Source organism: Eulemur rufifrons, chromosome 21, assembly GCF_041146395.1.
Source record: "Eulemur rufifrons isolate Redbay chromosome 21, OSU_ERuf_1, whole genome shotgun sequence".
In the NCBI taxonomy this organism is placed as follows: Eukaryota; Metazoa; Chordata; class Mammalia; order Primates; family Lemuridae; genus Eulemur; species Eulemur rufifrons.
In genome coordinates, this window is record NC_091003.1 from 25,494,714 (window position 1) to 25,512,199 (window position 17,486).

General features: G+C 40.9%; 1 protein-coding gene across 2 annotated transcripts in view; it reads right to left on the bottom strand.

Annotated features, from left to right (window-relative positions):
- Window positions 1-3,184: 3,184 nt before the first annotated feature.
- HIRA (histone cell cycle regulator) overlaps window positions 3,185-17,486 on the bottom strand; it is an 89,353-nt gene continuing 75,051 nt past the window's right edge. The window contains exon 25 of one of the 2 annotated variants that reach the window (XM_069496699.1): window positions 3,185-4,031. In XM_069496699.1, coding sequence (XP_069352800.1) covers window positions 3,915-4,031 — 117 coding nt within the window. In that variant the 3' untranslated portion in view covers window positions 3,185-3,914. The remainder of the gene's footprint in view (window positions 4,032-17,486) is intronic. The other variant, XM_069496700.1, reaches the window with a different exon arrangement.

Sequence of the window (17,486 nt, forward strand, 5' to 3'; positions counted from 1 at the left end):
GCTAGGCTGACGCCACAGCACTCTAGCCCGGGCAACAGAGCGAGACTCTGTCTCAAAACAAACAAACAAACAAACAAAACCCAACAAAACATAGTATTTTTAGAGCAGTTTTAACTTTACAAAAAAATTGAGCAGGTAGTACAGAGAATTCCCTTATATCCTGCTCAGTTTCCCCTATTATCTTGCATTAGTGTGGTACATATGTTACGAATGGCGACCCAATATAGAGACATTCTTTTTTAGATTTTATTTTATTTTTTAGAGACAAGGTCTCTCTCTCTGGTCCAGGTTTGAGTGTGGTGGTGTGATCATAGCTTATGGCAGCCTCCAACTCCTGGGCTCAAGCCATCCTCCTGCCTTAGCTTCTCTAGTAGCTGGGACTACAGGTGTGCAGCACCTCACCTGGCTAATTTTTTAAATTATTTTTTGTAGGGATGCAGTCTCACTATGTTGCCCAGGCTGATCTTGAACTCCCAGCCTCAAGCTATCCTCCTGCCTTAGCCTCCCAAAATGCTGGGATTATAGGCACGAGCCACTGCGCCTGGCCTGATACATTATTAACTAAAATCTATAGCTTACATTAGGGTTCACTCTTTATGTTGTCCAGGTCTATGGGTTTAGACAAATTCATGCCACGTAGATACCATTACAGTATCATACAGAACAGTTTCCTCCCTGCAAATATCCCCTGTGCTCCCCCCACATTTTCCTGTCCTACCCCTGCCATAGAGTCCCTGGCAACCACTGATCTTTTTACTGTCTTTATAATTTTGCCCTTTATATTAATAGAATGTCATTTAGTTGGAATCATACAGTAGGCAGTCTTTTCAGATTGGCTTATTTCATTCAGTAATATTTAAGGTTCTTTTATGCTTTTTAGGGCTTTATAGCTTATTTCTTTTCATGGAAGAATATTCCAGTGTATGGATGTACTAGTTTGTTCACTCACCTATCGAGCGACATCTTGATTGCTTCCAGTTTTTGCAATTATGAAGAAAGCTGCTATGAACATTCATGTGTAGGTTTTTGTGTGGATATAAGTTTTCAACTAATTTTGGTAAATATCTAGGAGTGCAATTGCTGGACCATATGGTAAGACTGTTTAGCTTGGAAGAAACTGCCAGATCATCTTCCAAAATGGCTGTACCATTTTGTATTTTTAAGAGCAAGGACTGAGAATTCCTGTTTTTACACAGCCTCACCAACATTTGGTACTGTCGGGTTTTTGGATTTTAGCCTAATAGGTATGTAGTAGTTTCTCTCTTTTTTTTTATTTTTATTTTATTTTATTTTTTTTTTGTTGTTGTTGTTGTTGAGACAGAGTCTCACTTTGTTGCCCAGGCTAGAGTGAGTGCCGTGGCGTCAGCTTAGCTCACAGCAACCTCAGACTCCTCGGCTTAAGCGATCCTACTGCCTCAGCCTCCCGAGTAGCTGGGACTACAGGCATGCGCCACTATGCCCGGCTAATTTTTTCTATATAGATTTTTAGTTGGCCATATAATGTCTTTCCATTTTTAGTAGAGACGGGGTCTCGCTCAGGCTGGTCTCGAACTCCTGACCTTGAGCGATCCACCCGCCTCGGCCTCCCAGAGTGCTAGGATTACAGGCGTGAGCCACCTCGCCCGGCCCCTCTCTTTTTTTTTAAATTTGTAATTCCCTAATGACATATGATGTTGAGCATCTTATTGTATGCTGATAGCCATATGTATACCTTCTTTGGTGAGGTGTCTGTGCAGATCGTTTGTCCATTTTTAGACTGGGTCACTTGTTTTCTTTTCTTTTTTAGAGACAGGGTCTGTCTCTGTCATGCAGGTTGGATTGCAGTGGTGCAATCATCGCTCACTGTAACATTAAACTCCTGGGCTCAAGCCATCCTCCTGCCTTAGCTTTTTGAGGACTAGAACTACAGGCTTGCCCCAATACACCCAGATAATATTTAAAAAATTTTTTTTATAGAGATAGAGTCTTGGCATGTTGCCCAGGCTGATCTCAAACTCCTGGCCTCAAGTGATCCTCCTGCCTTAGCTTCCCGAAGTGTTAGGATTACAGGCATGAGCCATTGAGCCCGGGCTTGTTTTCTTACTTTTGAATTTTAAGAGTTCTTTGTATATGTTGGATACAAGTCCTTTATCAGAGAAGTTATTTGCAAATATTTTTCCAGATCTGTGACTTGTCTTTCCATTCTCTTAACAGTGATGTTCTTAGAGCAGCAGTTTTAAATTTCTGTCTAGATTCATTTTTTTTTTTTTGCATATGGATGTCCTGTGCTTTTAGCACTGTTTTTTGAAAGGACTAATATTTCCCCAGTGAATTGCGTTTGCCCCTTTGGCAAAGATCAGTTGACTTTCTCTGTGTGGGTCTATTTGTGGGTTCTCTATTCTGCTTCACTGATCTGTTTGTTCTTTCACGAAGGTCCTACTGTCTTTCCCAGAGCGTCACAGTGTCAGTCCTCTGGCTCTGCTCCTCTTCAATATTAAGTTAGCTATTCTGGAGCTTTTAGCTTTCCACAGAAACTTTAGAATTAGTTCATCAATATCTGTATAATTACTTGCTGGGATTTTTATCAGGATTAAATTGAATCTATAGATTAGGAAGAACTGACACATTAATATTGAGTCTTCCTACCTGTGAAAAATGGAATTTATCTTCATTTATTTAGATCTTCTTTGATTTCTTTCATCAGAGTTTTACAGATTCGCTCATACAGAACTTATGTGCATTTTGTTAGATTTATGCTAAGTATTCTGTTTCTTCAGTGTTTATGTAAGAGGTATTGTGTTTTTAGTTTCAATTTCTAGTTGTTCATGTTGGCATGTAGAAAAGCCATTAACTTTTGTATATTAACCTTGTATCCTGCAACCTTGCTATAATTACTTACTAGTTCCACCAGGAGTTTTTTGTTGATGCTTTGGGATTTTGTTCATAGACAGTCATATCATTCACAAAGAAAGACAGACTTCCTCCTTCCCAATTTTTATACCTTTTATTTCCTTCTTTTGTCTAATTGTGTTAGCTAGGACTTCCAGTACAATGTTGAATAGGAGTGGAGACAGTGGATAGCCTTGAAGTTGTGGTGGGGGGAATTAGCAAAGATCCCTTCTGTCCCCTCCTGCTTCAGGAGAGAAAGCCACAGTGGGCGGAGGAAAATGAAAGCTAGAAGGAAAAGGCGAGAAAAGCCAGATGGTTTGGTATCCAATGCTTGTTCATTTATTTTACACTTACAAAAGAAATTGCCCACCCCTTTGCCCCATTCCCCCCAAAACAGTCTCTTTTTACAAACATTTAAAAATTAAAACCAAATGTAGACAAGTTAATTTCAGTACAATTATTTTTCAGTGTAGCTGTCATAATTAGAGTTTAAATTTCCTACAAGTGACCAATGTCCAAGTGACTTATAGGGAAATCCTGATTATTGGCCAAAGGAAAATTCCATATTACAAGTTAGCAAATTCTAGTACAAAAATAGTCCGTGTGTTGGAACAGCTTTCCTTTCAGGTCAGTCTCGGTCAGTCTGCTGACCGCGTGACCCCTCCCGCTCGGATTCTCGCTCACAAATGGCTCATTCGTCGGAGCTGCAGCAGCACGGCACCGGCAGGGGCAGGGCCGGCGTCCGCCTTGGGCCGAGCCGGAGACGGAGACGGCAGGCCGGGGAGCGCCTGGCCGGCCCCGGGCAGCTGGGCAGAGCCCCGGCCCTGGCTCCGGACGGGTCCCGGCGGGAGGGTGAGCGGCCGCCCCCCGAGGCAGCATCAGGCCGAGGACACGGCACGTCCGCCGGGCGCGGGGGGCGCCGGTGCGGGACGCGCATTTCCTGCCGGCGGCTCCTCCTCCCCTGCGGCCGGGCCGGTGAGGCAGCCCCGCGCGCGCCGCGGCCAGAGGGTGGCCCGCCCTCGCTGCAGCCGGGCAGGCCAGGCAGGCTACTTGTCCCTTAGGATATCCAGCTGTTCCTGACACTCGGTGAAGAGGCGCTGGAAACGGATGTTCTGCCCGATGACTGGCAGCAGCTCCTTCAGCAGCTCCCTCTTCCGCAGACCCTGTGGGCACAGGAGCGACAGCTGAACCAAAGTATCAGGGAGGAGACCTGGCCGTGAGGACCTTCCCTGGCCTGGCAGAGACCCCCGTGTCTGCGCGCCGGAGCGACCGAACCACACGGGAGAAGAACGACTCCCCTGCAAGCAAGAGGCCGCGGCCGAGCCGAGGGGCCGAGCCGCAGAGCCGAGGGGCCGGGCCGCGGAGCCGAGGGGCCGGGCCGCAGAGCCGAGGGGCCGGGCCGCAGCGGCGGCAGAGGGGGCAGCCCGGGCAGCGAGGGGAAGATGAGGCTCGCCCCGGGTCTGCTGGCGCAGTCACTGCCGACCTTCCAGTGACGGGGCAGTGGCCACAGTGGCTTGGCCTTCCCGGCAAGATGAAGGTGACATTACGGCTGAAGGCCAGCGGATGGCCATTTGGGAGGGGCTGTTTCCTCTTGTTGATGCCCCGGGGGTTTAAGGTCAAGCCCTGCGGCCAGGTGCGCCTGTGGGGCAGTGACTGGCTCCGGGTTTCCAGCCCTGGGGCTCTCTGCCCTCGTCTCCGCCCACGCTTCCTGGGCTACTGGCACCACAGCCTGCAACACGCGCTGCCAGGTGGGGCCTCTGCGATGGGTATACTTGTCACAAGGTTAGAAATGATAGGAAAGAAACAGGTGTCAACATTAGGCTTGAGTGACACAGAAGCTGCAGAAGCTGAGATGAGCAGGAGGACGGCCGCTGTGAAGCCGAGGTCAGATGGAGGAGCAGCCCGTGCTCCAACGGGAGGCTCCATCAGAGTTCAATGGCTGCAACAGAAATTGTAAGCATGTGGATGCCTGAAATGTTCACTACCTAAAATAGATCACATTTGCTGACTAAAACACAATTGAGTAAAACTCATGGATCAAAGACGAAATTTTAAATTATTTATTTATTCATCCATCTATCCTTTCATTCATTTGCTTATTTTTAGGGACAGGTCTTGCTCTGTCATCTAGGCTGGAGTGCAGTGGTGTAATCAGCTCACTGCAACCTTGAACTCCTGGGCTCAAGTGATCCTCCTACTTCAGTGTCTCAAGTAGCTGGGACTACAGGAGCATGTTGCCGTACCTGGCTACTTTTTAAAAGAATATTTTTGTAGAGATGGAGTCTCGCTATGTTTCCTAGGCTGGTCTCGAACTCCTGGCCTCAAGCAATCCTCCTGCCTCGGCCTCCCAAAGTGCGGGGATTACAGGTCACCATGCTTGGGCTCAAAGAGGAAATTAATTTTAATTAATTGAAATTAAAAATGACTTATCAGAGAATGGTAATAAAATCACTAAATACTCCAAAATTGGTGAGATTCAGCAAAAGTAGGGCTTTCAAAGGCATTTACAGACATAAAACAGCTTGTACTATACTAGAGAACACGAAAGAATGACAAGCTAAGACTCCAACCTAAGGCATCAGGGGAAGGGTAAAGAAAAAAAGAAAAGAAAAGCAAAAAAGGACATCAGAAAAAAAATTTTTTTAAAAGCAGAATACAATAAAAATTGAAATCAGTAAAATTGAAAACAAAGATTCAATAGAGAATATGAATAAAGACAAAAGTCATTGTTTGAAAAGATTAAAGGATAAACCTCTCACAAGATTAATCAAGAAAGAAGAAAGCTCAAAGAAATAATATTAGGAATAAAAAAGTGATGTAACAACAGATATGGAAGAGAGAAAAACATACGGATACTGTCAACAACTGTATGTCAACAAATTTGAATATTTAGAGAATGCCTAGAAAAATACAATTTATCAAAACTTTCTCAAAAAGAAACAGAAACGGGGAGTTTATTATTGCCACAAAGAAAACATCTGGTATACTAGGTTTTTAAAGTGACATCTAAGAAACTTGCAAGGATCACGTATTTCCAATTTTATACAAACTCAGAGAACAAAAAATGAGGAACTATCCCCAACTCATTCTATGAAGCAAATATAACCAGACAAGGATAGCATGAGAATAGAAGATTCCAGGCCTATTTTACCCATGAAATCAGACGTACAAATCCTTTATAAATTATTAGCAATCAATTCTAACAGTGAATAAAAAAAGATACCCATCACCAAAGTGAGTTTATCCTAGAAAGAAGGAGCGTTTACTATTAGAAAACTTACCAATATAAACGACTGTCAGCAGATTCCAACACTGTAGAGGAGTGCTCAGCAGGAGCGGTAAGACATGGGGGAAAGGCACAGACTCGGAGAATAGAATTAAATCTTACTTAAGATGACCCGATTGCTTATTCCACATAGACCAAACTGTCATACAAATTAATAAAAATAATAGAAATGTGTAGAAAGATGGCTAGTGACTAATATAACAAAGTAAAATGCATTTATATACAAACAGCAATGAATAATTTAAAGACATAAATAACATATCATATAGAGTAGACACAATCATGAAATATCTAAGAATAAATCTAACAAAAGGGCGAGGCGAGGTGGCTCATGCTTATAATCCTAGCACTCTGGGAGGCTGAGGCAGGAGGATCGCTCAAGGTCAGGAGTTCGAGACCAGCCTGAGCAAGAGACCCCAGTCTCTACTAAAAAATAGAAAGAAATTATCTAGACACTTTGATTCTGTAAAATTAAATAAAAAAAAAAAAAAAAAGAAAAAAAAAAAAAAAAGAAATTATCTAGACAACTAAAAACATATAGAAAAAATTAGCCTGGCATGGTGGCATATGCCTGTAGTCCCAGCTACTCAGGAGGCTGAGGCAGGAGGATCACTTGAGCCCAGGAGTTTGAAGTTGCTGTGAGCTAGGCTGACGCCACGGCACTCTAGCCCGGGCAACAGGGTGAGACTCTGGCTCCAAAAAAAAAAAAAAAAAAAATCTACCAAAAGATGTGCATGGCCTATGTGCTAAAAATTATAAAACTTTATTTAAAGGCATTAAAGGAAACCTAAATAAATGAAGAGATAATGCAGTATGATAAAGATGCTAACTATCTGTAAATGGACCTACTGATTCAATATATCTCTAATCACATGCACACTAGGGTTTTCAATGGAACTTGACAAGCTAATTCTGAAATTTATATGGAGGAATAAAAAGCCAAGAATAGTTAAGATACTCACTAGCCCATCAGATATGTAGGTTTATTATAAAGCAAGAGTAATTTAGAGAGATCTTGTAAACAGATCGACACACTTTGATGTACGAGAGAGAGAGAGAGGCAAAACACACAGTTGGGGAAGAGAGGGGGCTGTTCAATAAACCAAGTTGGAGAAACTAATTATCCATATGGAACCAAATAGAAGTGGATTCTCCATTCACAACATGCATCCAAAGGGTTAAGAACTTAAATGTCAGAATCTAGGCCAGGCACGGTGGCTCACGCCTGCAATCCTAGCACTCTGGGAGGCCAAGGTGGGAGGATCACTTAAGGTCAGGAGTTCAAGACTAGCCCGAGCAAGAGTGAGACCTCGTCTCTACTAAAAATAGAAATTAGCTGGACAACTAAAAATATGTAGAAAATATTAGCCGGGCATGGTGGTGCATGCCTGTAGTCCCAGCTACTTGGGAGGCTGAGCAGGAGGATCGCTTGAGCCCAGGAGTTTGAGGTTGCTGTGAGCTAGGCTGACGCCACGGCACTAGCCTGGGCAACAGAGCAAGACTCTGTCTAAAAAAAAAAAAAAAAAAAAAAGAATCTAAATGTCCAAAAGTTCTCCTTTTTTACTAAGCAAAATAAAAAAATGTAGTTTGTGATTTGTAACAGATGTAGAAGTAAACAGTATGACAACAGTATCATGAAGGCCAGGAGGGATAATATGAAAGTTTACCATTAAAAAATTTTAACACGATATGTAAAGTCGTGCCATATCACTTGAAGGAAGACTATGATAAGTCAAAGGCATATACCATATGCCCTAAAGCAACCACCAAAACTGGAAACAAAAATAAAACTCACACACACACACACACAATCCCCAGACAAAAATAATTAAAGTTAATAAACTAATGAATGGAAAAAATGAAATGACAGAAAATAATGAATTCATTCAAAACAAGGCAGAGAAAACAACACAATAGACAAAATGATAGATTTAAACCGAAACATATCTATAGTCATGAAATGTATAAGTCTACTTCAAAAGGCATAGATTATCAGATTAGATTAAAAAAATCAATAACCAATTATATGCTGCCTACAAGTAACCCACTTTACATATAATAGTATACTACATGTAAATAATATATGTTATAGGTAAATTATATATATATATATATATATATATAAAATTTTGCTTAAAAGTAAAAAGAGGCTACCTAGGGGCAGTGGACTAGCAAATTCTAGGACCTTGTTTACCCACAGAAACAACAAATAAGCAACATACAGACCAAAGTACCTTTGCAGAAAATTTAGAAACCAGTTAAGAAGTTTCATAGTCAAGCAAATGCTAACCAAAACAAAGCCACACTTGAGATGGTAGGAATTTTATGATGTTTTGCTCATCCCTCCCCCTCCGCCCTCCTTCCTGGGGCAGTGTGGCACTATTGGGGGAGGCTACTCAATTCCTGGTTACTACCTTGAGGTGGAAGGAAAAGAGTGAAACTTGCTTGTAATATTCTGGCTTTTTAGACACCTGCCCAAGGAACTGGCTTCTGTCTTGCTTAACTCAGAGTGCTGACGGGACAGTGGCACAGTTTGGACATCACGATGGAGGCTGCTTGGGCAGCGGCAGACACAGCGGCATGTGAGAGCTGTGGGGAAACTGCAGACTCATGGGTGCCTGGGGGCAAAAGAATGTGACCAGAATACAATAGAACACCCAAAACTGTTAAATGAAGAGGAAATTAGACATTTTAAAGGGAAATTAGACATTTTAAAGTAGCTTAGCCTGATGTGGTGGCTAAACTGTAATCTCAGCTACTTGGGAGGCTGAGGTGGGAGGATCACTTGAGCCCCCGAGTTTTGAGTCCAGCCTGAGCAACATAGTGAGACCCTGTCTCTTAAAAAACCCAATAAACAAACAAACAAACAAATAAATTAGAGTAGCTATGTATATGGGGAAACTGGAAAAAAGTACATGCACAGGCCTAGGAAAGATGCACCCACAAAAATGGCCTGAGAGGACCCTGAGCCTTCATGCCCGCTGATTAGTGAAGGTCTTCCCCTGCATGGAACCGGCCCACAAAGACTGGGACAGTAGTCTCCAGCACCCAATATTCAAGACAAGATCACAAGGCATACAAAGAAATAGGAAAATATGGCTCATTCAAAGGAGCAAAATAAATCTCCAGAAACTGATCCTAAAGAAACACAGGTCTGGGACTTATATAAGACTTTAAAATAAATGTCTTTTTTTTTTTAGATGGAGTCTTGATCTGTTGCCTGGGCTAGAGTGCCATGGCATCAGCCTAGCTCACAGCAACCTCAAACTCCTGGGCTCAATCCTTCTGCCTCAGCCTCCCGTGTAGCTGGGACTACAGGCATGCGCCACTATGCCCGGCTAATTTTTCCTATATATTTTTAGTTGTCCAGCTAATTTCTTTTCTATTTTTAGTAGAGACGGGGTCTCACTCTTGCTCAGGCTGGTCTGGAACTCCTGACCTTGAGCGATCCTCCCGCTATGGCCTCCCAGAGTGCTAGGATTACAGGCGTGAGCCACCACGCGCAGCCAAAATAAATGTCTTAAATACGCTCAAAGAGAACAAAGACAACTTGAACAAAATCAGGAACATGAACAAAATGAGACTATCAACAAAGAGAGAGAAATTATAAAAAAAGAGCTAAACAGAAATTCTGAAGTTGAAAAACACAATAATTGAACTGAAAATTCACTAGAGGGGTTCAACAGACTTGAACAGGCAAAAAGAAGAATTAGCAAACTTGAAGACAGGTCATTTGAAATTAATTTGAGTCTGAGGAGCAAAAATAAAACAGAATGAAGAAAAGTAATCAGAGCCTAAGGGACTTATCAAACACCATCAAACAGACAAATATACACACTAGAGGAGTTCCAGGAGGATAAGAAAGTGAGAAAGGAGCAGAAACCTTATTTGAAGAAATAATGGGCTGGCTCATGCCTATAATCCTAGCACTTTGGGAGGCTGAGGTGGGATGATTGCTTTAGGTCATGAGTTTGCAACTAGCCTAGGCCACACAGCGAGACCCTGTCTATACAAATAAATAAATACATTAGCCAGGCATGGTGGACTGTGCTTGTAGTCTCAGCTTCTTGGGAGGCTGAGGCAGGAGGGTTGTTTAAGCCCAGGAGTTTGAGGTTGCAGTGAGCTATGATTGCACCACTGTATTCCAGCCTTGATGATGTTGCAAGACCCTATCTCTAAAAATTCTAAACAAAATAAAAAAGAGAAATAATGGCTGAAAGTTTTAAAAATTTGAGGAAAGACATGGATCTACAAATACAAGAACCTTAGTGAACTTCAAATAGGAAAAACCAAAGGGACCCACACTGAGATACACTGTAATCAAACTTTGGAAAATGAAAGAGAAAGAGAGAATCTTGAAAGTAGCCAGAGCAAAGTGACTCATCATATAAAAGGCATACTCAATAAAATTATCATTGCACAGTGGGATGACATATTTAAAGCACTAAAAGAAAAATACCAACAACCAAGAATACTATATCTAGTAAAATGGTCCTTCAAAAACAAGGGAGAAATTAAGACATTTCCAGATAAGCAAAACTTGAGGGAGTTCATTACTACTAGATCAGTTCTACATGAAATGCTAAATGGAAACAAAAGGATGCCCAACAGAAAAGTAAATGTTAACAGATGGACAAATATAACAACAATAATACTACTGTAATTTTGGTTGATAATTCCAGTTTTTATTTTGTAAGATTTAAAAGAGAAAAGCATAAAAATAATTATAAATCTGTTAATGGGTACACAATATAAAAAAATATAATTTATGACATCGATAACCTAAAATGGGTGAGGTGAATCTATAAAAAAGTTGTATGCAGTCGAAATTTTATTGTTATCAGTTTAAAATAGATTGTTATAACTTTAGAATGTTTTATGTCATCGCCATGGTAACCTCAAATAAAATATCTGTAGAATACAAACGAAGGGAATCAAAATATGTCACTAAAAAAATTAAACACAAAGATAGCAATGGAGGAAATGAAGTATAAAAATGCTATAAAATAGGGCCGGGCGCGGTGGCTCACGCCTGTAATCCTAGCACTCTGGGAGGCCGAGGCGGGTGGATCGCTCAAGGTCAGGAGTTCGAGACCAGCCTGAGCAAGAGTGAGACCCCGTCTCTACTAAAAATAGAAAGAAATTATATGGACAACTAAAATATATATATACAAAAAATTAGCCGGGCATGGTGGCACATGCCTGTAATTCCAGCTACTTGGGAGGCTGAGGCAGGAGGATTGCTGGAGCCCAGGAGTTTGAGGTTGCTGTGAGCTAAGCTGACGCCACGGCACTCATTCTAGCCCGGGCAACAGAGTGAGACTCTGTCTCAAAAAAAAAAAAAAAAAAAAGCTATAAAATATATAGAAAATAAATTAAACATGGCAACATTAAGTCTTTACATGCAGGCAACTACTTTAAATGTAAACAGATTAATCTCCTAAATTAATAGATTTGTAGAATAAATTTCAAAAAAAGATTCAATTATATGCTGTCTATAAGGGACTCACTTTATATCTAAGGATACACACAGGTTGAAAGTGAAATGATGGAAAAAAAAATTCCATGCAGCGAGGTGTGGTGGCTTAAGCCTGTAATCCTAGCACTTTGGGAGGCTGAGGCAGGCGGAATGCTTGAGGCCAGCCTGGGCAATAGCAAGACTATGTTTCTACAAAAAGTAAAAAAAAAAATTAGCTGGATGGGGTGGCATACACCTATCGTCCCAATTACTTGGGAGGCTGAGCCAAGAGGATTGCTTAAGCCCAAGAGTTTGAGGTTGCAGTGAGCTATGATAATGCCACTGCACTCTAGCCTAGGCAACAGAATGAGACCCTGGTTATTCCATGAAAATAATAACCAAAAGAGAGCAGAAATGGTTGTACTGTTATCAAACAAAATAGTCTGTTACAAGATTGTTACATCAAAAACTACTACAAGAGACAAAGGAGGACACTGATAATCATAATTAATGATAAAAGAATTAATTTAAAAAGGAGATATAGTAATTATAAAAATACATTTATCAAACATCAGAGCTTCTAAATATATAAAGCAAATATTGTCAGAATTGAAAGGAGGAAAAGCTCTACAATAGAAGACTTCAATACCCTGCTTTCAATAATGGATAGAACCAGAGAGATGAGCAATAAGGAATGGTGGATCTGAACAGCACTTGAGGGCAAATGGACCTAATGAACACATAGAGAACACTCCATTAAACAAAGCATATTCTTCTGAAGTGCACATAAAACATTATGCAGGATGGACTATATGTTAAGCCGCAAAATAAGTCTTAATACATTTAAAAAGACTGAAATCGTACAAACTATCTTTTCTAATCACAATGAAATGAAACTGGACATCAACAGCAGAAGGAAAACTGGAAAATACAACATTGTGGAAATTAAAGAACACTGTTAAACAACCAATGAGTCAAAGAAATCACAAGGGATATCAGAAAATATACTGAGACAAATGAAAATGAAAACACAACATACCAAAACTTATGGGATGCAGTGAAAGTGGTGCTAAGAGAAAAGTTCATAGCTATAAATGTTTACATTAGAAAAGAAAGATCTCAACTCAATAGACTAACTTTATACCTTAAGGAACTAGAAAAAAATGAACCAACCCAAAGCTTGCAGGACAAAGGAAGCAATAAAAATTATTACAGCAATAAACAAAATAAAGAATAGAAAAACAATAGAGGTAATCAACAAAACCAAGGGTTGGTTCTTTGAAAAGATCAACAAAATTGACAAACTTTTAGCTAGACTAAGAAAAAAAGAGAGAAGACACCAATAATGAAAATCAGAAATAAAACAGGAATGTTACAACCAATGCCACAAAAAAAAAAAAAACAAAAGGATTATAAATAAGAGAATACTATGAACAATTATATGCCAAATTTGATACCTAGATGAAACAGAAACACACAACCTACCAAAACTGAATCATGAAGAAATAAAAAGTTTGAACAGACCTCTAACTGGCAAGAAAACTGAATCAGTAAACAAAAAACCTCCCACAAAGAAAAGCCTAGAAATGGCTTCTCTGGTGTATTCTATGAAACATTTAAAGAACAACTGACAGCAATACTTCACATGCTCTACTAAAAACTTGAAGAAGTGAGAACACTTCCCAGTTCATTCTATCAGGCCAGCATTACCTTAACACCAAAGCCAGACAAAGATACTACTAGAAAACTATAGACCAATATCCCTTGTGAACACTGATGCAAAAATCAACAAAATATTGGTAAAAAGAATTCAAAAGCACATTAAAAGAATTATACACCATGACCAAGTGGGACTTATTCCTGGAATGCAAGGATAGTTTAACATAAGAATCAATGTATTAATAATAATAATAGGTCACATTAACAGAATGAAGGAAAAAAAACCCATATGATCATCTCAATGCAGAAAAATCATGAGAAAATTCAACACCCTTTCATGACAAAATCACTCAACAAACTAGGAATAGAAGAAAACTACTTCAACATAGTAAAGGCCATATGAAAAGCCCACAACTAACATCATACTCAATGGTAAGGCTAAAACCTTTTCTTCTAAAATCAGGAAAAAGACAAGGATGCCTGCTTTTGCCACTTTTATTTATTAATAATACAGATAGTATTGGAAGTCCTAGCCAGAGCAATTAGTCAAGAAAAAGAAACAAAAGGTATCCAAATTGGGAAGGAAGAAGTAAAAAATGATCTCTGTTCACAGATGACATGATCTTATAGACAGAAAACTCTATGGATTCCACAAAAATACCTGTTAGAGCTAATAAATGAATTCAACAAATTTTGATGATACAAAATCAACACACAAAAATCAGTTGCATTTATATACACCAACAATCCAAAAAGGGAAACAAAAAGGAATTACATTTACATAGTATCAAAAAAAAATAAAACACTTGGGAATAAATTTAAACAAGGATGTGAAAGACCAGAACACTGAAAACTACAAAATGTTGCTGAAAGAAATCAGCATATCTATAATGTGTGTCAATCTCCTAAAATATTTTCTAAAAGGTGCATAATGACAAAATGTTTAAGAGGGAAAACGGCTCAGATACTGCGTAATTTGATGTCCTCTAAATGAAGAGATGTTAAAAAGGGTGACTATTTGTGAACTACACAGTCATGCACTCAAGGTTTTTGCATATTATTTTCTTCATTCAAGGAAGCCATGGGCATACATACACAATGTGGCCCTAACTGAGCATCTCAGCAAGACATAGTAAATGAAAAGACATCCCATGTTCATGGATTGGAAGACTCAATACTGTTAAGATGTCAATACTACCCAAAGTGATCTACAGATTTAATGCAATTCCTATCAAAATCCCAATAGTGTTTTTCTCAGAAATAGAAAAATCCATGTTAAAATTCATATGGAATCTCAAAAGACCCTGAATAGGCAAAAACAATCTTAAAAAGAACACACTTCCTGATATCAAAACTTATTACACACATACACACACAGAAAAACTCAAACCCCAAAACTCAAAACCTTATACAACTACTACACCTTTCAACTGTTGAGCTATGTGTCTACATCACTATACAAAATAATTTAAAATACACTTTAAAATTAAAAAACAAACAAAAATAAATAAAATTAAATTAAATTAAAAAACTGAAAAACTTGATTAAAAAAAAATGAAAGGGTATGTAGTAAACTACTATAAACAAAGACAAATATTCTGCCTGCTTGTGGTACCAGGAGCAAGCTGCAAGAGGACCCATCCTCTGGCCTGAAGGCTGGTGTCGATACCAACAGCCACCAAGTATTATTCCTTCAACTTTGGGCTCTCAGTAAAGGATGGTGTTCCCCACCGTTTCGGCTGGGATGTGTAGACCTCTGCATGGTCTGGGACACCGCTTGTCACCACCTCTCTGATCAGTGCCCCAGGTCCTACACTGAAGACTTCAGTAGAGGGAGGTGTCTCAAGAGCAGGGCCTGGCTGGAGGGATGGGGGCCTACACAGAGCCCAGGAATCTGAAGGGTGGCTGTTTAGTGCCCTTCTGCTTGTCTCCCTCCCTTGCACACTGAAACAGGATCCTTGAGGTTGAACAAAGCCTAAATCTTAGAGGTGCCCATGGTGCACTGGCAGCTCAAATCACAGAGAGTATATAAAGAGTTCCTATATGCCAGTAAGAAAAACAAATGACAACAAAATATTCCAACAGATAGTTCAAAGAAAAGGAAGTACAAATGGCTCTTAAACATATGAAATGATGCCCCCCTAATAAGCCGCCTTTGGAAGGCTGCTGAGTCAGCACTGCTGGTGGAAAAGTCCACCCTCCACCCACAGTTGCATTTTCCCAGTTATCTCAAGGACCCATTCACTCGGTGATCAATTCTTGCCATCAGAGTGTTCACAAAGAAATTCAGCAAGAGAATAGAGGGCTCATGCTCACTCACCTCCTCTGGCCCCAATATCTAGATGAAATGAGAGTGAAAAATGTAAAAGGAAAAAACAGGAATAAATTTAAAATAGTGCTGAGGTCAGGAGAGGATGTGGCAGACACTGGGATTGCTTATGTCCACATCTGCTCTAAGACCTCTTCTACTTATTTTTTTTACAGAGGCAGAATTTTCCCAGCCTCCTCTGCAACAGGGGTGCCCAAGTGGTTTAATGGTGCCTGTGAGGCTGCGCTAGCTTATGGGGAAAGCTCTTCCATTGCTTATGACAGAGGTGGATGTTGCTGGTACCAGCTTCCTCCTCTTCTCCTTCCCTGAACTTGGACATGAAAGCCAGCCCCCTTTTGACTATGAGGAAAAGGTCAGGAGAATCACAAGAGAGGTAGGCTACCACCTTTCCCCATATACCTCGTTTTGGAGGAGAGAAAAAACATTATTTCATCTACCATAAGACGAGTTTTCATTTACCTGCTGCCGAAGGCATCTGTCATGGATATTAGGGAGTATGAACAGACCAGCAATTTTAGGCAGTATCTAGAAGGTTTAAAGCAGAGTCACTGACAGGTGACTCTGGCAGGGGAGCTACAGGTTCTCTAGGGCAAAGCCTCAATGGAGTGTCCTGCAAGGAGTTGGCAAGAACAACCAGCAGGAAGGAGGGGAAACAGAGAAGAAAGCCTGGCCATTTGCTCCTTCTGTCTGCACTACTATGGCCCAGGGCACTTACCTTCAGGCTGTGACAGAGAACTGCTATGGTGAGCTTTGGTTGGTGTTTCAGGCTAAGGCTGCCAGAGTGGGAGCTGGGTCACCGAGTGAAGCCCCACAACCTGGCCACAAGGGGGTTGGTTGGGCAGGTGCCTGCCTGTCTTCCTTCTAAGCAGATGGCCTGTCGGCCTGCCCTGGAGGTGAGGTGTGCTGGGGAAATAGCTCTACTCTTGCAAAGGAAACCTGAGCCAGCTACCAAACTGGGTCCTTCTTTGTAACTATAACCTGACAATCACGGATCCCCAGATGATGGGAGAAAATGTTCAAAAGTAAAGACAACAATGAACAAATCAAAGCCTAAACCCAGAAAAGGCAGATAATTCAGGGATCAAATTATCTTAAAAACATTCTGGTCAGCATCTGGAGCTGATAGCTGAGATGGTATTACAAGCTTTTCCTTCTAGTAACAAACCAGGCAATTCAGCAACCTTTCCCACTGAGAACAGTGGGAAAAACTGGACAAATAGAAGCAGATCTCAGAGCACTACTGTGTTAGTGACAAAAGACTGAGCCATGCTGTGGGGAAGGCAGAAATCCAGACAGTGATGCCTTTGCTTTGGAAAGATTTATCCATGAGGAAGAGCCTAAGCAGAGCTTCTATTAGACTTGAGAGTCTAGGGGGACCAAAGCAGGCGTGAAGGCCCAAGAGAAGTGGGGTCCCTGCTAACTCACTCCTCCTTTGTGCTGGTATTCCAAAGGTATGCAACCTACAGTAAGAGTAAACTGGAAGTAAATCAGCCCCTGCACCAACTAGTGCCCAGCTTTGAGTCCCAGACAGCCCAGAAAACCTCTGTCCTTGGAGGTTTTCAAGGCATCCCCACAGTGCTGGTGCCTCAAGAAGCTGGCAGTGGCAAACAGAAGTGCTCTTTGGAAGAAGATAACAGCACCTCAGGCCTCAAACTGTTTCTACAAAGGATTTTTCAAATACCATGTCCAGCAGACAGTATGGTCCAAATAACTGGAACATAAGGAGATAAGACAATATGAGGCCAGGCGAGGTGTATCATGCCTGTAATCCTAGCACTCTGGAAGGCCAAGATAGGAGGATTGCTTGAGGTCAGGAGTTCAAAACCAGCCTGAGCAAGAACAAGATCATATCCCTACAAAAAACAGAAAAATTAGCCAAGTGTGGT